The sequence below is a fragment of the Coffea arabica genome, chromosome 6e, assembly GCF_036785885.1.
Source record: "Coffea arabica cultivar ET-39 chromosome 6e, Coffea Arabica ET-39 HiFi, whole genome shotgun sequence".
In the NCBI taxonomy this organism is placed as follows: domain Eukaryota; kingdom Viridiplantae; phylum Streptophyta; class Magnoliopsida; order Gentianales; family Rubiaceae; genus Coffea; species Coffea arabica.
In genome coordinates this window covers 2,051,251-2,070,313 of record NC_092321.1, presented here as the reverse complement: position 1 = coordinate 2,070,313, position 19,063 = coordinate 2,051,251, and the positions used below count along the sequence as shown (strand labels likewise).

The window sequence follows — 19,063 nt, the reverse complement described above, 5'->3', positions numbered from 1 at the left end:
AAAATATACTTTTCAAATATATATATATATATATAGCGGTCTTCTAATGGGTGGTGTCTTATAAATACTCATTAATACACCTACATTCCACCCAACATGCATGTATATATGCACGTTAATAATTATTATCTTTCTTTGCATTTATATATTTCTCATAATTAATTCCCCTGAATTTTTACATTTTCCTCAATTAATCTTATATTTCTAAAAATTTAACATTTGAAATACATTTTAACGAGTGCCTTTTGAACAAAAGAAATCTTCAGGACCCAAGTTTAGAAGTCCCACGCAAGTCTTTAAGTAATTTCAGAAGATTTACTAAAATTCAAAATCGATAGATAATTAGTTTGCCACGGGGTAGGAGCGCACAAGTTCCGATTTAAACTAGTGTAGTCCTAAAGAGTAAATAAATAAAAGCATAATGTAAATAAATCAAGTTGTGATGTAAATAGATAGGATTGTGATTAAAATATATAAAATGTCCATTTTACTCTCAAATAGTTTGGATTGAAACTTGTAAGCCCCTGATCCTATTTGCCAAAACCGGTTCAAACTAGTTGCTCCGTTTGAATAGAATTGTAGAGTGACTTGACTTGAATTCATGCATCATGAACAAAATCCAATACATATATACATACATACATATACACACACATACGTGCGTGCACACACTATCTTTTCATCCAACCAATTAGGACTTGTGTATGTCAGGATTGGAAATTTGGGACTTGGGAAGCATTTTTCACCTAAAAAAAACTTTTTTTCTTAATTATTTTAGCATAAATGAGACGACCGAATTCAGAACCTATCAGTTACACTTTTTCCTCCGAACCACCCAACCCGTTCCTCTGTACCCGTATATAGATATATTACCATACTAATGCAGGATTTCATTTTAAGAAAAAAATATTTTAGCCAGACGAATGATAAAATGAGTCGGGGTTTTTGGTTGCATTTCTTTGGATTAAGGGTTCCCAATTCCCCATCTCTCATTTCATTTACTTCTTCTCTGTACAGTCCTCGAGAGTACAACGAAGCACAGCAGGAGGAGGACGATTCTGATCATGTGTCTAAAATAATGACTTGCCAACTTGATGTGTCAGAATACCACCACCTGCAACAGTTCTGTGATCAGTTCCGTTAAGGTACAGAATACTACCTTTCGGAAGCTGGATACATTGATCGTACAAAAGTTTGCTGCCACTATTTTCATTGTCAAGTGACGCCTGTTTTTTGAAAGTCACCCTTCTAAAGTCCAAACTGGATGGTCTTAGGGCAGCGATCAAATTGTACCTTTGAGCCCAGAAACCAAATCTGCTTGTTGATGGATTATGCCCATTCGTTTTATGCCTTCCGCCTGGAATACTCAAATACTAGCTATAACATAGAATATTGATCAATATTTTCTGTACTAATCCAAGGTTTTTTTTTTTGGCTTTCTACGTTGCATTTTAACATATTTTAATAAGGGCGGTTGAATTCTATGATCTCACACTCACAGATGCTGGTATCTTTAGTTGTTAATCAATAGTTGCAAGGCCTCCAGAAATTCTGGTCATTCGCTCTAATTCCTTCCTGAAATCCCCTCTTTTCCACTCGTATATGGTGCCCGCCACCTCGCTCCCACTTCTGTACCTACCGTCCTTGCAAGTCCAAAGCTTGCTTCTTTGTTTGTCACTCTGCAATTCAAAAATGGCTATCTCAGTCAATGCTGATGTTTGTAGGGTTCTCCATGTTCAACCGGACAAACCAGTAGCCCTCTACAGTCTACTCCCCCCTGCCATCTAAAACTTAAATCAATCAATGGTCAGAAATTGTCGGCAAGTGCAGCCTAGAATTAGATGGTGTTGGCCATTCCGCATTCTGTTCGCGCGGAATCAAGATATGATGGATGGATGTGTAAAAACAAAACGGGGAGACCCATTTAATAGCACTAATATTTGAGGGTCCAATGTTCTGTTGTGGCGGGGAAACCAAGCATTTGGACCTCAGTCTGGATGCTCGGAACGTTAAAGCGAAGGCAACAGCTTCGTAGACGTGAGCACAGAGACCATTTAATTGTGTTGTGATCCTTCAAATTCTTAGTTATGAAATAGGTTGTAGACAATTAAGATCTCAATCTCCTCAAGACCAGCAGAGGATGGACTAGTTGTCCCTTGTCGATGCGTGTAGATAGAAATCCAGTCCAAAACCCACTTACAACTAATCTCCAAAACTCCTACTGTGGAGTGCTATATGAAATGGGCTGGGCCTAACTCCAAAGTTACTTGAAGCATATGACCATTTTTCATTCGACTTTTCCCAGAAATACACTGGTCTATAAAGTTATTTAATGATAAAGTGATGTAAACATTGGTTCGTGGTTGAAGTTTTCAAGTAAAGCAACAAAGGATGAGGATTGTGAAGATTTTAAGTAAAGCATAAAACAAAGGAAATTAAAAATTGTTGCTAGTGACTAGCAATAACCAAAAAGGGATAAAAAAAAAAAGAAGAAAATGAGCAAAGAAACAGTTTGAATAGTAATTTATTCATTTGTATTATTAACACATTTTTTAATTACCGTAATACAAAAGCGTTACTACATTTTTTTTCAAAAATGATTTCAAATAATAAGTAGCGCAAAAAAAAAAAAAAAAGAATAGAGGCGCACAGCTGTCTCCACGACAGTCCCAGGTGAGGCGTGATCGTCGTCGATTCATAAGACACGGGCAAGGGAAGAGAAGAGAGGAATGGAGAGAGAGTGAAGTTAGTGGTCACTCATTATAAGTCGCATTTCGTTTGTAACAATTTATTTGCTTAGCTCTTTCTCCGTCTCCTGTTCATCCATTCCCTTCTGTTGTTTCCTTTTCTCATAGCGTCCTATTTTTGGAATCTCGGGGAAGTGATCCAGGCTCAAGAGCTGAGACTTTATCTACTCACACACATACAAGAGCGACAAAACAATAATCAATATTAACCATTATTCTCTCTCAGCTTCTCTCTCATTCTCGGGATTCGCAAAACCAAGGTCACGATTCAATCATTCTCTCTTTTCAATTTCAATAGATGATGCTTAATGTGCTTGCTCTTGGTGGTGCTATGCTTAGATGTTTTTGCTATTTTACTGATCTTGCAAACGCAAATCTTGAATCATCCCTGCTTTCTTTAAAGATCAAGATTTCATATAAAGCACTTTCGTTTGTTTTTGTTTTTTTGGTGGCTTCTTTATCCGTCGATCTGCATTTTAGTTTTATAAATTGTTTGGTTTCGTTATTTAAATTTTTTTGTCTAATGCAAATCTATTCAATCAGACGTGATGCGGAGCCAACGTGTTTGATCCGACTTTGCTCAACGTGGGCGATTGCTGAATTTCTTTATTCTAACAATTCTGGATTACATTGCATTGTGCATTCGATCTCTTTGTTTTGGCTATCTTGTTTTCAGGATAACTTTCGGCCTAAAATATCCTGATTTTCAACGTTATCGTAGTTGCTAATCAAATCTTAACCTTTTTCTATCATTGGCAATTATATTACCAGCTACGAATATTGATTACGCCCCTTGCTGTAAATAGAGTATTATGTTCTCTGGAATTGTCTCAATCAGAATTTGTTGGTGGTATAGGTAGAAAGAAATGGCAGAAGCCGAGGACATTCAGCCACTCGTCTGCGATAATGGAACTGGAATGGTTAAGGTAAACTTGATTGCTTAATTTTTGAAGTGCAGTACTTTTTTCGCTCCCCAATTAGCTTATCACTTTATACATTTGAATGGATTTTTATCTTGCTTCTTCCAACATTTATCTGGGATTGCTATTTCTTCCAACCTCTTCTCACCCATTTGTTTTGTTCAGGCTGGATTTGCTGGAGATGACGCTCCAAGGGCAGTCTTCCCTAGCATTGTTGGTCGCCCACGTCACACCGGTGTGATGGTTGGCATGGGGCAAAAAGATGCATATGTTGGGGATGAGGCTCAGTCAAAGAGAGGTATTCTTACTTTGAAATATCCTATTGAGCACGGTATTGTCAGCAATTGGGATGACATGGAAAAGATCTGGCATCATACGTTCTACAATGAGCTTCGTGTTGCTCCTGAAGAGCATCCCATTCTCTTGACTGAAGCCCCTCTCAACCCCAAGGCCAATCGTGAGAAGATGACTCAAATTATGTTTGAAACCTTCAATGCTCCTGCCATGTATGTTGCAATTCAGGCTGTGCTTTCCCTCTATGCTAGTGGACGTACAACTGGTAAGCAATTATCTGATTATGGACAGTCAACTTAAGTATTTAACCACGAAGGATTTTACAGCTAATAGAAATGCAATGCTAGCTATGAAATTGTTGGGTTCTTTTGAAAAGTTATACCACGTGTCCTAGTTAGCTTGGAAACAAGATGAAGGGACTTGCATGAGATTGGGTTATCACATAGTTTAAATACTTAAATTTTGGGAAGTATGAATAGTGAAAGTACAAACATCTTTCAAAAATTCTGTAGGGAAACTTGAGTGCTACGGTGAATCTTATTTTTCACTTCTTTGACTATGAAGTCATTTCTTATGTTGTATTGTGTTGCTAATGTATGTTGTGGGCTACGCTGAAACTTGTGAAACGTATTTTCCCTCCATATAGTGTTCAAATTCAGGCAAATATTTTTTAAGTGTTCAAATAAAGTACCATTCAGTAATAAACTAGATTTCAAACGATGGTAAGTAAAACACCACATGATGGTAAATTATGCTTCCTACTTTTGGTTGCTTGTTGTGCAGGTATTGTACTGGACTCTGGTGATGGTGTTAGCCACACAGTTCCCATCTATGAAGGTTATGCACTTCCACATGCTATTCTGCGTCTTGATCTCGCTGGTCGTGACCTCACTGATTACTTGATGAAAATCCTCACTGAACGTGGTTACTCATTCACCACCACTGCTGAGCGTGAAATTGTCAGGGATGTCAAGGAGAAACTTGCATACATTGCTCTTGACTATGAGCAGGAACTAGAAATTGCCAAAACTAGCTCAGCTATTGAGAAGAGCTATGAGTTACCTGATGGGCAGGTGATCACGATTGGGGCTGAACGATTTCGTTGCCCTGAGGTACTTTACCAGCCTTCTTTGATTGGAATGGAAGCTGCTGGTATACATGAGACTACATACAATTCTATAATGAAGTGCGATGTCGACATCAGAAAGGATCTTTATGGCAACATTGTTCTTAGTGGCGGTACCACTATGTTCCCTGGCATTGCTGATCGAATGAGCAAGGAGATCACTGCACTCGCGCCTAGCAGCATGAAGATTAAGGTAGTTGCTCCTCCTGAGAGGAAGTATAGCGTCTGGATTGGAGGCTCCATTTTGGCATCCCTCAGCACCTTCCAGCAGGTATGGTGGTTACAACAACATGAATCTCTTAATATATTTTGATTTACATAATGCTTCACAATTTTGTGAGCGATTAACTCTGACTTATTTTTTCTGAATATAGATGTGGATTGCAAAGGCTGAGTACGATGAGTCAGGCCCTTCAATTGTGCACAGAAAATGTTTCTAATGAGCAGGAGGGATGGATGGATCCAGTTTTTTTTTTTTTTTTATAATTTGGAAGAAAATGCTACTTGCATTCGTATTCTAAGGTTATCATCTTTTGTCATTGTCTATTTTTATCTACCCCTTCTCACATCTCTAATGTGTTTGGAGAAGTGCTTTTTGTGGCCTGATAGTTATAGTATTTCATTTTTGTCAAGGTAGTTTTTCTTGGTGATGAGTAATGTTGCCCTGAAAAACACTTAGCAGCATGGTTTTCAGTCATTCTTGTATCTTTATGTTGCCATCGTTAAAGATTTGGAGAACTCATATTCACCCTGATTTGTCTTATGATTATACACTGTTGAGTACTGTTGATTGTAAGTGGCCTGCTTCTTGCGCCTGGATGTCAATCTACTTCAGTTTTGGTGTGTGTGTATGTGTATATATATATATATATGGAGCATAAACCTTTTCAATACTGTAACGTTGTTGGGCCTTCCTTCAAAAACAAACAAATTATGAAGTTAGTTACAATTGCCGTTCCTTTAATCAGAGTCATTCTGCTGGTAGCGCTTCGCGTACACGCGTTCATCATTTTTGCCGCTGTAAATATGCTCACTTGTTAGCGCTGTCCGATATTTAGCAAAGTTGGACAATGCTGTAAAAATGTTTTCAAGATTCATTAGTTAAAAATGTGCATAATGCATGCCACTCGGTACTCCCAAAATTTTGGATGATATGATGGAAGAGGGTCATGAATGAACATGATATTGTCATCAAATACTAACCGGCAGGCAACATGTACTGGAGCTATTTGTTAGTAATTTATCCAACCTTTCCAAGCTATCCTCTAGGTCGCCAAATCAAGTTAGTTTGTACTCTTGCAACACAATTGCATTTACTTTTGTTTTTCCAACTTCGTCTGATCTGCTGAACCTAGTGTATGCTTTGTCTATACCAAATGAAATGACTACTACTACTACTAACAATAATTGTCTACTAAAATTTGTTTTTTGGTCAGAAATTTACAAGAGAAATGGGAAAAAAAAGGAATTTGAAATTTCCAATAACTTAGTAGAGGGACATCACGAATGTCCGACTAACTCGCTTGACCGAGGTCTAAATTGTTAGGAAAGAAAACTTGGTATTAGCTGCTACTGTAATAAGCCATGATGAAGAACAGTCAGAGAAATTTTATGTTGGTTCGCACCAATTACATATTGTAATTTCAATTGGTCTTGGACCAATCTCATGTTGCCAGTTGGATGGATACTTCAATCTTATTTAGGGTGTGTTTAATAAAACTGAAGTCCGAAATCTGAAATCCAAATCCATTAAATTATTGAATTATTAAGTGTTAAATCTAATATATTTGAGTACATATCACATTCAATAATAAGTGAATAGGTTATCACTTAATTTTAGGAGCAAGTTTTATTTAGAAAATTCAGTGTGATTTAATTAATTCCGATATTTAATTTCTGATTATCAAACGATTTGATATATGTTAAAATATGAATCTATTAAATTTAAGTGCTAAATTGAGTTATCAAATAGGGTCTTAGATTGTATATGATGTGAAATTAATGGGTTTTTACAATTTATTTAAGCCCCATTTAGGTTTCAGTGCTTCTGATAAAAAAATTGGAAGACTAAAGTACTTCTAATGTGTTTGGTGAGCGTTATTATTTGAATTTAGAAATAGAGCTTTTGACTAATAAAGCGCTCTTGACATAAGTTCAAAATTGGGGTTTTTATTCCAAAAAATAAAAAATTAACTTTAACAATTTTATTATAAATGTTTTAGAAATTTAAAATTACACATTATCAAATAAAAAAGTAATTATGCAAGTATATATATGTGGTTTTTTCGATAACTGACCGTAACCCGGACCCTTTACCGCATGTTTTTCATTGGCTAAAGCTATTAGTAGTAATAGAAGTCGGGACACTGGCGATTGTGAACTGCGAAGCCGTCTCCTCCTTCCCATCCCTTCCCATGGTCGAGTCCTCCTTGAATAAATAATACCAAAAAAATTGAGAAAAAAAAAGAAGAAACAAGAAGGGAAGAACAACGGCAAGGTTTTCGTTACCTATCCATTTCTTTTGGGCTGCCTTCCCGCTGCTTTTAAAATCCGTCCGAATCGATCCATAGATCAACGCATGAGCGCAGCTTTGCAGACCTGGTGCTTATACTGGTAGTAATTTGTCTCTTTCTGAATTTTTTTGATTGCGGCAGAGAGCTGAGAATGGGTCGGAAAGCAGTTGCTTTGATTGTTAGTTCGTGGATAGTACCCATCTCCATCCTCGTTAATCACATTGTTCCTGAACCCTACATGGTTAAAACCAGTACTCTACTGTTATAAAATATTCTTATTTTACTACTTTCCTTGACGAACTCTATTGACTATTCAAGTACTGAGATGGAATGGTGATTGATTTGGTGTAGGATGAGATATTCCATGTCCCTCAAGCGCAAAAATACTGCAAAGCCAATTTTACCAGTTGGGATCCCATGATCACCACCCCTCCTGGCTTGTGAGTCTTGATTCTCTTCTTTTCTTCTAATTACTACTGGATTGTTTTAATGTGGTATATCTGATTTTATATTTATGGCTTGTTAGAAATTAGGTGTAGCATAGACTGAGTTTTGGTCTGATGTGGTTTGAGGAGTTAGCACAGTGATTTTTTTTTCTTTTTTTGTTTGCGGTGGTTGCATTTTGTTTTTGTTTTTCGAGACTTTCTGGGATTACTTGTTGGAGCCTTAGAAGATTTTAGTTGTTGATAGATGTAAATCTTAGTTAAAGAACAAGGTACTGCTGGATGCAGTCACTCTCATACTCTTTGTCAGAATGCTATTGATATACTGTAGTGTTTTCTTGTGGTTCGAGAAACTCAAACAGCTACTGGCTTTTTTTCCTTCAAGCATTGTGGGTGTGATATATACATTTAAAACTTTTGCAGGTACTTTGTTTCACTTGCCCATGTTGCTTCTTTGTTTCCAGGAATTCACTTGGTGAATAATGCCTCGTCATTTTCTGATGCTTGCTCCGTTTCAGTTTTGCGCTTCACAAATGGCGTGTTAGCTGTGTTTTGCAGCATTTTAATCTACGATATAATCACCCATCTGAGGCCAGCTCTTACTGACAGAAAGGCTACCTTCCATGCGCTTGTTCTCACCCTCTATCCCCTCCACTGGTTCTTCACTTTCCTGTATTATACAGATGTTGCATCACTGACAGCAGTTCTTGCTGCTTATCTTTGTAGCTTGAAGAAGAATTATTGGATTAGTGCATTGGTAAGAAGATTAGCTTTCTCTCTCTCTCTCTCTCTCACACACACACATTCTTACACTCTCACACACACAAACATATCCATGAGTTACAGGATTTATATATAGAATTAGGGAAAAAAAAGATTAATAATGAACTATTCGTATAAGAATTTCAGGAAGTTAATTTAACTGGTATTGTATCTTGAAAAAGATTCCTTTCGCTCTTACAATGTTATGTTATCAGTCTTTTATTTTAGTTTTCACCAGTTTGTTTATTGCATAAAGATTCGAGCTTAGAATTGTGTGTCATATACTATCTTGAAAAAGATTCCTTTCACTTTTACAATGTTATGATATCAGTCTCTCTTTTTAGTTGTCACCACTTTGTTTATTGCATAAAGATTCGAGCTTAGAATTGTACGTCATTATACTATCTTACATTTAAGGTTAGAGATACACTGTCTCAAATATAGTGATGGGGTTAACAAAGTAGAAGCAGACAAGAAGTGATTAGGTTCCTAATATGCGACAGTTGCCTTCTCTCACAAGCATGCATAGGATGATGCAAAGTTATATTACTTGTGCTTAGGCTTGGATAAAACCGAGTTCATTTATAGTGCTAATTCCTTTATAAAGGGTGTTGTATTCAAATTCATTCTCTTTAAGTTGATTTGCCCTTCTTCTACTTTAAGTTCATTGAGAAAAGCTCTAACCGTCATTGACCATCTATCTGTAGCTAGGTGCAGTTGCAGTATTAATGCGGCAAACCAATATCATATGGATTTTGTTCATTGTGTGCTCTGAGGTTATAAAGCTGACACTTGCTCAGCAGAAAGATGATCTTCTTCCAGAAAAATCTAGTATGTCAGAAGTTAAAGTTGCTTCTTCTACCTCCCATAAAGGTGCAACCAGTGGCTCTAACTTGAGAAAGAGAAGATCTGGTCATGTTGATACTGTCAACCATTCAGTTGCGCCAACATCTGTCCATGCCATTCCTCATTCAGCAGGTTCTGTCTCATCCATGAACAAGTTTTATGATTCATCCTCCTGCTGGTCTTGGATACTGTATCTCTTTTACCATTTCAAAGCAGTGATCGAATTGTAAGGCTATCTGAAGATGAAACCTGAATGATACGACTAGTAGAATTAGTATCCAAATGGGGATTACCTATGCTGTCTCATGACCTTTGTTCATAGCAAAAGTGCCTAGTTAGGATTTTTCCTCTGTCCTGTGGGCTATATGTCCAATTTTCAACAGGCAATTTGTAGGGAAGTTTGTAAGATAGCAAGTGCTTATATACTTTTTGTGAGGTGTGTTTTTCTTACAGATGATTTGCTAACAGTGTTTCTCTTGCAGGATTGTGCGAAGAGATGCAGAACATGCTTTCAAATATATGGCAGCTCAAGTGGGAGCTAATCTTTTCCTTCAGCCCCTTCTTTCTAATTCTAGTGGCTTTCCTGGCATTTGTTTACTGGAATGGGAGTATTGTTCTAGGTACCTCCATCAGACTTTTGTCTTTTGCCCACATTTTCTTGTTATGAGAAATAGTATGGTTTTTCCTTTTTGTATATATTAAAACCAAATGTGAATGGAATGATAAGTCTGAATATTAAGAAACTAAAAGACTTGTGTGTCCAAATTGATTGTTTGTTTGAGACGGACTTTGCCACCGGTATATAAAAAGTCACATAATGATAAGAATCTCAAACTCAACTCTCCTTGTGGCATTATTAAACTGTACATCGAGGGATTCACAACCCATAGAAACTTGAAACTATCAAGAATCAAGCAAAAAGAGGATCTAAAATTTAAAAGTCCTACAGATTTACAACTTTTTTAGTTTTTGCCTTCAAAACAAGCATGAATACAACATACTTCTGAATCCTCTTCCCTGCTGTGCAGGTGCAAAAGATGCTCATAAGGTGTCTCCACATTTTGCACAATTGCTTTATTTTAGCCTGGTGTCTGCCCTGTTTATGGCTCCTGTGCACTTTACATCAGGTCAATTTGTAGCTCTAGTCCAATCATTATGGAAGAAGAAGCCTTTTAGCTTTTTCCTGTTGGTTATTGCTTTAACCATCAGCTTCCTTTCAGTTCACTTCTTCAGGTTTGTCCATCCAACACTTGAAACTATTCTAACGAGATGTATAGAGAAAAAGCCCTTTTGGATGAATTTCCTCCATTCTTGCCTTTTCTTACCCCTTTTGGTTAGAATTATTTTTCTCTTCTCTTACCAAATTACAGCATAGCACACCCATACCTTCTGGCGGATAATCGGCACTATCCCTTCTATCTCTGGCGGAAAGTCATTGCTTCTCATTGGATAATGAAGTACCTGCTAGTCCCGCTTTATGTTTACTCCTGGTTTTGCATCTTTAATACCTTGGGTTAGTAAACAATTGAAAGCATGTAAACAATTTATGTTTCCCTGGTGCAACTCTTTAAATATAATTTTCTTCTATGTTGACAGTGAAAACTCAGAAGAAGATATGGGTGATAGCATATTTTCTGGCCTCAGCTGCAACACTAATTCCCGCTCCACTGATAGAGTTTAGATACTATACAATTCCATTCTTCTTCTTAGTCCTGCACTCTGATGTCGATGATACAATAAGTTGGCTTCTGATGGGGTTGCTTTATGTCGCAATCAATCTCTTTACAATGTCGATGTTCTTGTGGCGGCCATTCTATTGGAACCACGAGCCTGGGTTACAACGGTTTATATGGTAGGCAGTGAAGAATTGTTTAAAAGCTTTGGGATGTTCGGGGGCCGAAGCCTGACAGAGAATCATGCCTCCAACATCCGTTGGCGTCGGGAGGGATATATGTAAACATGAATTTTGATCAGGTTCCGTTAAAGGGAACTTGTATGTTAAGTTCAATCTGAGAGAGAGATAAAAATTGAAATTATCAGATGTTGGGTTTGTTAGGAAATGTCGTTCTTATTTCTTTGAGACTGCGGTTGTACATGGAAAATCCCAGGATTTGCTGCCAAGAAATGTCATTCTTTTCTATGTACTTAATATAATAGAAGCGGGACTGTCACGGCTCATTTGCTGAAAATTTTCTTTCCTCGAAAAAAAAAAAAAAAAAAAAATAGCCTTGATTCTAAAATCCTGACAATGCGTCTAAAACGACGTCGTTAAGAGCGTTCCACCCCAAATTTAGAATTCTGGAACCAAAAAAAAAATATCTTAAGAATTCCTGAACCCAAAAAGAGGAAAAAAAAAGGGCAGCCAGAGCTAGCGCTAGATGAGAGCTGCGGCAGGCAGTCAGCAGTCAGTAGGAGCAGTAAAATGGCAAATCAAAATCAGCAGAGGTCTCTTCATCTTCCTCATCTTGCTGGTCGCCGTGGACTAGGCTCAGGCTGGTCCAAGAGAGAGTTGATCATCCTAGCAGCCGTAGTCATTGTAACTATGCTCATCTTCTCCCATTCCTCACCCAAATATTCTTCTACCATCGTTGGTAATCACACCGATAAATCTTCTATTTCAGCTCCACCGTCTTCAGCATCTCGACATTCGGATTGGATTCCCTTCACCCCTTTAACCAATGCCCATCATAAAGCCGCACGTAAGTAGTATGTCCGTCTGTCTAATTTAATTCTCCGATAACTCGGAGACATTTATGCTTATACCATGATTGATCCAATAATTAAATGTTGAATGCAGTTTGCTTGGATGGAAGTGTACCGGGATATCATATGGAGAAGGGTTTTGGATCTGGTTCCCACGATTGGGTTCTTCATATCGAGGTTAATCTCAGTTCTACTTCTCTTTAATTCTCTGTCGTTGATTGCTATTAACATTTGTTTCAACCCATTTTCTTTATTATTTTTTTTTTATGGGTCGTGTTGCAGAGTATGTAAATCTCAAATTTTATTTTGTTTTGCATGGGATTTGGCGTTCAAATTTAGGGTTCTTTTAGCACGACTTTTCTTCCATTCAAGTTTTTTTGTCACTTTGAAGTTCAGATTCCAGTCTCTGGCAAATTACTGCTTTCTTGGAGCATTCCTTCTTGCTACTGAAGGGGCTATCTGCATTCTGCAATGGGGTCAAACTAGCATTCTTGACTGTAACCTGACCATCGGAAGAATAGTGTTTTAATTAAATTATGCTGGATTTAGCGTGAACATTCTTGGGGAGTGGTGTTCTTTCTGTACTTGCGAATTGCGTCTCTTTAGCTTTTATTGCCTATAGGCCGACCTGGCTATCTCTCTTTATCTTGTTTTGATACTTCGTCCAGGGTGGAGGTTGGTGCAATACCATAGCTTCATGTTCATCTCGTAAGAGGACAGCGCTAGGTTCTTCAAAGTACATGGACGCTCCAGTTCAGTTTTCTGGGATCTTGAGCCATGACCCTTTACAGAATCCTGGTAATCATCACCTGTTACTTCCTTTTCTTCTTGGAGACTTGTTAACTTTGGGAATGACTTTTCTATGACATTTTGACTCTGACATTATGACAGTGTTCATGTTAAATTTCTGAGCTCATGCAAATAGACAGGCGTTGAGTCTTTTATGTGTAATTAGTAAAGCCTAAAAAGAACCAAACTGCTTTGTTGTTTCAACAATGAGAGTTTCTTTTAATTCCTTTTGGGGTTTTTTCAGGATGTTAGGTAGGTGTGGGTGGGGGTTGGGGGCCGACACATTCTTTATCTAATATGACGAGAGGGAGGGGAAGATCAAGAGAGGAGAGAAAAGTGCATATGGATTATATAAAACAATTGCAAAAGATGATCCTTTACCTTCTTTCTCAGTTTTTGGTCTACTTTTTTCATGCAGATTATATAAAACAATTGTATAATGCCACAACTTTGTCATTTGAATTTATTACCTCCTCTGAGCTCTCCATTTTCGGAGAGTAGTAAAAAGTGGCCGGCAAGAAGTTGTAATTTCTCAACCTTTGTTCAAAAGCACTTTCTTGCATCAGTAACATTAAGGCCAATTTTACTAACACTTTCCTGTCACTTTTCACCAATCATGTAGCTGGAGGGCTGTTTTACCGGTTTGTGTGGAGAGGACATCTCAAGAGAGATGAGATAGAACAAAAATGAAAGAATAGGCCTTGTCCATGCTTTGCCAAGGTTACAAAAGTTACTTGTTATTTTAAATGGTTTCTTAAAAAACTGTGTGCTTTTGTTCCTTTGTTGTGTTCATTCTTAAAAACCTTGTGCTTTTGTTCCTTTTTCTTCTTTTATTTTATTTATACTCCTATGAACTTGAAATTCTCTTCATAGTTGGTGCTTGCCTTGAATTTCCCTTTTCTTGTACTTGGCTACATATGTCATAAAGGATTAACCATGTCAGGTGTTTTCTGGGTTTCATGGAATTTTCAGATTTCTACAATTGGAATAAAGTCAAGATCCGGTATTGTGATGGTGCATCCTTTTCTGGGCACCCTGATGCTGAGTCTAAAGTAAGTTGTCCAACTTGTTTTGTATGCTTGGAAACCATAAAAAGATTGTGCATACTTCTCTTACCCACTTGGAGATGAAGAAAGAATGGTAGGAGAAAGGCTTCAGTGTGTTGTGTGTTAATCTCTATTGCAGAATGGATCAGAACTCTTCTTCAGAGGTCAGCTTATCTGGGAGGCTGTTATGGATCAACTGTTGTCACTAGGACTTTCAAATGCAAGACAGGTATTCTTATTTTTGTATTTATGCAATTTTATATTTATTGCTCAGTCCACAGCTTTTATTTAGCTGACTGAAAATCAGTTCTGAACATCCTCCTTTAATTATAAAGCTGGTGGTGTAGTAATAAAACAGATTATAGCAGGAATGTGTCATCAGATACTTATTATCGAAATTGACAGGCTCTTCTTTCTGGGTGTTCAGCGGGTGGCTTGGCAACCCTCCTACACTGTGACAATTTCCAAGGGATTTTGCCAAAGGGTGCTACTGTCAAGTGTCTTGCTGATGCAGGTTTTTTTCTCAATGAGTATGTTTCAATAGATGATATCACGCCTCGAATGATTTTATATGTAATTTCATTGAACATTCTTTCCTTGTTAAAGTACATTTTGTTCGAGTGGAAGTTTCTATCCTTAGTGAAGCCATTCTTAGAATTATTTTGGGAGTGTAATGAACTAAAAACTGCCCATTTTGCTTGAATAACCTGAATGATTTTCTTAGAGAAAAGAGATGAAGTTTTTACTAGCTGTAATATCAACTACAAATTACAGGATGAAATGCATGAGAACAGAGATTAACCTATCTGGGAGAAATTCCTTTAGTTTTTATTTCCAAGCGATGCAAATGTCTTTACGTGGTTAGTGATGAGATATTCCATGTTAACAAAAAGAAGAATTTGGGAACAAATTAAGAATTTGATATTCCATGTTAAACACCAAAAAGAGGAGCTATCTCTGACACAGTTAGATCATTCTCAATCTTAGGCAACGTCTCAAGCATCCTACTTAGTCTGTTGAAAACCAGCTCATAACCTTGTCTAAAATATTAGAGCCTGAAGAATAAAAATGAACCATTTGATGCTCAGTCTAACATAAAAGAAGGAAGAAGATGGAAAAGCGACAATTTTGCTGCAAGAGAACTCTTTTCTTATGCTCTAGTGAAATTTTGGTTGTACTCATTCATCCTAAGAACATTTATAGTTAGCTTGACCTTCTTGTTACATATACTAGGCATGAAACAAGAGTTTGTGATGCCTAACTTCATTTGAGCATTTCTTAATATATCTAATAAAATGTGACTTTTGTACGTCTTCTGTTCCAGAAAGGATGTTGCTGGAAATCACACTATTGAAAGCTTCTACCGTGATGTTGTTAATCTCCAGGTATGATCCAGTTTTATACGTCAAGATCAGGAGTCATGTTTTGCTAATATATTATGGAAGGACATATTTTAGCAGTTTTTCTACACATTAATTGAATGATCAACTTGTTTTTCACATTTGCGGTGCTTTTGTACGATTATATTGGTTTATCACTTTCATAGACTTAGCTATTGGCCTTGTTGTTGGTTGGCATTCTCTAAGTTTCAGTTGGATATGTGTATATTGTAATGCTTTGTTTACGATGGATCCAGGGCATAGCAAAAAGTTTGAACAAAGATTGTCTTTCAAAAATGGAGCCTCATAAGGTGTGTTGTAAAAATGAACATGTTTAATTCCTTCCGAATGGTTGACGCTGATGGTTTTACTGCCTTATGAAATGTTATCTTGATTAACATGTTTTTACTGTCTACTTCATAATCCAGTGCTTTTTCCCTCAAGAATTTATAGAAAATATAAAGACTCCATTGTTTCTTGTCCATCCAGCTTATGACTTTTGGCAGGTACTTCAACTTTAGGTAGTATTTCAAGTTTGGATTTGTATTTAGACAAGCATTCAGTTAGCAGTAACATTCTCCTCTTCCAGATACGAAATATATTGGCACCTGATGAATCAGATTCTCAAAGGAGCTGGCTCAGCTGCAAGTTGAACATTTTCAACTGCAATCCCAGCCAGCTAGAAGTACTACGAGGTGACCAATTATGTGTCTATCATTGCGAGATCAGAATGATTTTTTACTAGGTTTATTATTGCATTTGAGTCACACTGAATCCAATGTAGGGGCTGAAGTAGAATATTTGTTGTAAATCAATATGCAGAGTTTCTGGGGGAGTGGGCCTGCTTGTATTGGGCCTATGCCATTATTGAAACTAAAACTTCTAGAAATTATAAATCAGCTAGATACCAAAGAGAGTATGATGTAAATGATACCTGTTCTTTTCTCTGTGCTAATTAATTTGTCTATGATGCACAGGCTTCCGAAATTCATTGCTCAAGACGCTCGGCAAATTTCAGCAAAATAAGGAAGGGGGCATGTTTATAAATTCTTGCTTTATCCATTGCCAGACCTGGATGGCAGAGACATGGCACTCGCCTACTTCTCCTAGAATCAACAATAGAGTGAGTCCTATTATTCTCTTGACAGTCTAGTCATTGTTTCCGAGTATGACTTGAAGATAGTTCTTGTGTGAAAGCATGCATTAGATGATTTCTTTTTCTTTTTTGTCTAAAAGAGAGAGATGAAATACGACTAGAATTATTGGGGAAAGAAAAGAAGATTTGTAAGTCAGAGTAGGGAGTTGACGAGTTCATGGTGTTCAAGCCTTGTAAATGCATTTATTTCCGCCTATACGGAAGCATGGGACTACCATAATGGATGACTTTTGGCTCAGTCATATGGTGACAGGATGTTACTAGCAATAAACAAAATCTTCAACTTGATGTTGTTCAGTTCGTGACAGGAATTCATTACTGAGCCCATCAGCATCTTGTCGAATGAATTGTGATTCTAGTTTAATCTTCTCCTTTGCAATAGTCAATGTGGCACTTGAATTCCAATATGATCTGCTAAAACTTGCAATTGCATTGACATGTACTAAATTAGCTACGACAACATGGAACTCGGTATGATACTAATTGACCTTTGTCAGACTAATTTCCAATTCCTCTTTTATGCTTCTGGGGTTGGGTAGATGGGCAATTGGGCTATACACTACCTGTAGAAAGTCCTATGCATGTAATGCATGTACTGTAGCATCAATGCCTGCAATGCACATATCCCAAGTTGCCACATGATAAGAATCATTGTATCACTTCATGTCACTGAAATTTAAGTGTCTTTGAGGAGGCCTGCATCTTGTGTCTTTGACTTGATGCATGTTTAAATGCAATATTACATTCTTTTGCGCAAAGTGCACCAATGGTCACTGAACTTTCCTAAATGTCTTATTTTGGTCATGAATTTTCCTAATTGTCCAAATCTTTCTGTTGACTCTTTCAACAGAGGGTCTGCCATCTGAATTGGTTTCCTACTTCAAAGACACTAATATTGTCTAGTGACTTCACCGATATGCTCATTTATGTATAGAAATGAAACACATTGCTGAGAAATGGTATTTGGGCAAGGCAAAGAAATTTTTTAAAAAAAAGCCCTAAAATATGTAAATAATTTAGATGTAGGGCCTTAAATTAGCTGAGTTAGCTGGACAAAATTGGTAGAACGTGACGCGTGCGATAATTGGTTGACCAGTTTGAGACAAAAAATAAAATAATAAGGTTGAGGGACAAAAAGAAGGCATTTGTGAAAGTTCAATGGACAATGATGTACTTTGTGATGTTATTTTGCATTAATATCAACAAGTTGTGGTGTTGATTTGAACTTTTGTTCTTTGACTTGTTGTTGCTGGATGGATAGTTACATTTTTTTGCTATTTGGGGGTGATGCAGACTATTGCGGAGTGTGTCGGTGATTGGTACTTCAACCGCAAGGAAGCGAAGGAAGTCGACTGCCCATTTCCGTGCCATCCTACTTGCTATAACATGGATTTTACTCGGGGTTTGTAGCCTGATGAACGTACGGAATCCCTGGTAGTTTAATCTCATCGTTGAGAAGCTGCTCTTAACTTCTTCAGCTGATCTTAATCACATTGATTGTGCTGTTGATGATGGATGGTCCGGTGAGGTTCCATGGAGGAGACTTGATGATGTGATGTGCTGCATGTTTGAGTCATCTTTTCACCTGATAAAAGATCATCCGAGGTGAAATTGTTTTCATTGCAATATATGTGCCTGAGTAGGCAGAAACGGAACTTTGCTCTTCTGGTGGTTAATTGCTGGAGTATATCTAGTTACTGTACTGTAAAGATAAAGAAGTTAAATCACTAATTTAAACTGTGTAATATGGTATTTGACTAATCTGCAATCGGGTCATATCATCTATCTCAGGTCAGAGGGGTAAGCCCGACTTTGTTCATTCATTGTAGTAAAATAGGATTATACGTCTGTTCTGTTTCGCAGGGTCGCACTTCGGGTCAACTCTTACGCAAGTGGGATACTAAAAATTCCTCCCAATTCCATTTGTAAAATACGCAAATCAGCAACCTACTTCCCCCTCGCCTAAATTCCCAAAACATATGATCAATTTTTGTTGCCCCTTTGCTGCATGGAACGAAAGGCGGCAAATTGATAGCGTCTTCTTCTGGATTGTGGAGGTGTAAAATGTTTAGTTTCTGACGGTGGGGAAGTTTTAGCAGAAAATGTTTTCCTGCTGAATGATCGATCAGTATTTGGTTTCTCATTCCCGCTGCTTTATCATTTTGGACCTTATTTTTAGGCCTGTCAACGGTCCGGGTCTAGACCTGGATCTGACTTGGATCCGTCAATTTTTTACGAGTCCGGGTAGGGATATAATTCCGTTACCCGAACCCGAATCCGGATCCGTTTTGTCAAATAAAAACGGGTCGTCTACGGAATACATCATTCCGGCCCGTATT

The 19,063-nt window shown here is 37.5% G+C and overlaps 3 protein-coding genes across 5 annotated transcripts; all 3 read left to right on the top strand.

Moving 5' to 3' along the window:
• The first annotated feature begins 2,711 nt into the window (after positions 1 to 2,711).
• Positions 2,712 to 5,883, top strand: LOC113695736 (actin-1). The gene is made up of 5 exons (XM_027214872.2): positions 2,712 to 3,007; positions 3,604 to 3,673; positions 3,833 to 4,226; positions 4,745 to 5,358; positions 5,462 to 5,883. The coding sequence occupies exons 2-5, from the start codon at positions 3,614 to 3,616 to the stop codon at positions 5,525 to 5,527; spliced, it is 1,134 nt and encodes a 377-aa protein (XP_027070673.1). The 5' UTR covers positions 2,712 to 3,007; positions 3,604 to 3,613; the 3' UTR covers positions 5,528 to 5,883.
• Positions 5,884 to 7,383: 1,500 nt separating this feature from the next.
• LOC113697385 (dol-P-Glc:Glc(2)Man(9)GlcNAc(2)-PP-Dol alpha-1,2-glucosyltransferase) lies at positions 7,384 to 11,840 on the top strand. 2 transcript variants are annotated; one of them, XM_072054302.1, is made up of 8 exons: positions 7,384 to 7,700; positions 7,952 to 8,040; positions 8,467 to 8,800; positions 9,513 to 9,783; positions 10,134 to 10,271; positions 10,680 to 10,884; positions 11,022 to 11,164; positions 11,248 to 11,840. In XM_072054302.1, the coding sequence occupies exons 2-8, from the start codon at positions 8,018 to 8,020 to the stop codon at positions 11,505 to 11,507; spliced, it is 1,374 nt and encodes a 457-aa protein (XP_071910403.1). In that variant the 5' UTR covers positions 7,384 to 7,700; positions 7,952 to 8,017; the 3' UTR covers positions 11,508 to 11,840. The 2 variants fall into 2 exon arrangements, with proteins under 2 accessions (XP_071910403.1, XP_027072781.2); XM_027216980.2 differs by having other exon boundaries at positions 7,384 to 7,841.
• Positions 11,841 to 11,970: 130 nt separating this feature from the next.
• On the top strand, positions 11,971 to 18,543 carry LOC113697203 (pectin acetylesterase 5). 2 transcript variants are annotated; one of them, XM_027216716.2, is made up of 13 exons: positions 12,029 to 12,187; positions 12,273 to 12,350; positions 12,449 to 12,531; positions 13,023 to 13,152; positions 14,116 to 14,195; positions 14,329 to 14,418; positions 14,595 to 14,719; positions 15,514 to 15,574; positions 15,826 to 15,879; positions 15,997 to 16,074; positions 16,158 to 16,263; positions 16,546 to 16,691; positions 18,018 to 18,543. In XM_027216716.2, exons 3-13 carry the CDS (start codon positions 12,481 to 12,483, stop codon positions 18,132 to 18,134), a joined length of 1,038 nt encoding a protein of 345 aa, XP_027072517.2. In that variant the 5' UTR covers positions 12,029 to 12,187; positions 12,273 to 12,350; positions 12,449 to 12,480; the 3' UTR covers positions 18,135 to 18,543. The 2 variants fall into 2 exon arrangements, with proteins under 2 accessions (XP_027072516.2, XP_027072517.2); XM_027216715.2 differs by having other exon boundaries at positions 11,971 to 12,350.
• The last annotated feature ends 520 nt before the right edge of the window (positions 18,544 to 19,063 follow it).

Bases quoted from the DNA above. Each gene is read 5' to 3' on its own strand.
- LOC113697385 (XM_027216980.2), top strand. From the start codon at position 7,752: ATGGGTCGGAAAGCAGTTGCTTTGATTGTTAGTTCGTGGATAGTACCC. The intron at 10,272-10,679 runs GTACCTCCATCA...CCTGCTGTGCAG, and splicing joins GAATGGGAGTATTGTTCTAG to GTGCAAAAGATGCTCATAAG. The intron at 10,885-11,021 runs GTTTGTCCATCC...ACCAAATTACAG, and splicing joins CTTTCAGTTCACTTCTTCAG to CATAGCACACCCATACCTTC.
- LOC113695736 (XM_027214872.2), top strand. From the start codon at position 3,614: ATGGCAGAAGCCGAGGACATTCAGCCACTCGTCTGCGATAATGGAACT. The intron at 4,227-4,744 runs GTAAGCAATTAT...CTTGTTGTGCAG, and splicing joins TGCTAGTGGACGTACAACTG to GTATTGTACTGGACTCTGGT. The intron at 5,359-5,461 runs GTATGGTGGTTA...TTCTGAATATAG, and splicing joins CCCTCAGCACCTTCCAGCAG to ATGTGGATTGCAAAGGCTGA.
- LOC113697203 (XM_027216715.2), top strand. From the start codon at position 12,074: ATGGCAAATCAAAATCAGCAGAGGTCTCTTCATCTTCCTCATCTTGCT. The intron at 14,196-14,328 runs GTAAGTTGTCCA...TCTCTATTGCAG, and splicing joins ACCCTGATGCTGAGTCTAAA to AATGGATCAGAACTCTTCTT. The intron at 16,264-16,545 runs GTGACCAATTAT...TATGATGCACAG, and splicing joins CCAGCTAGAAGTACTACGAG to GCTTCCGAAATTCATTGCTC.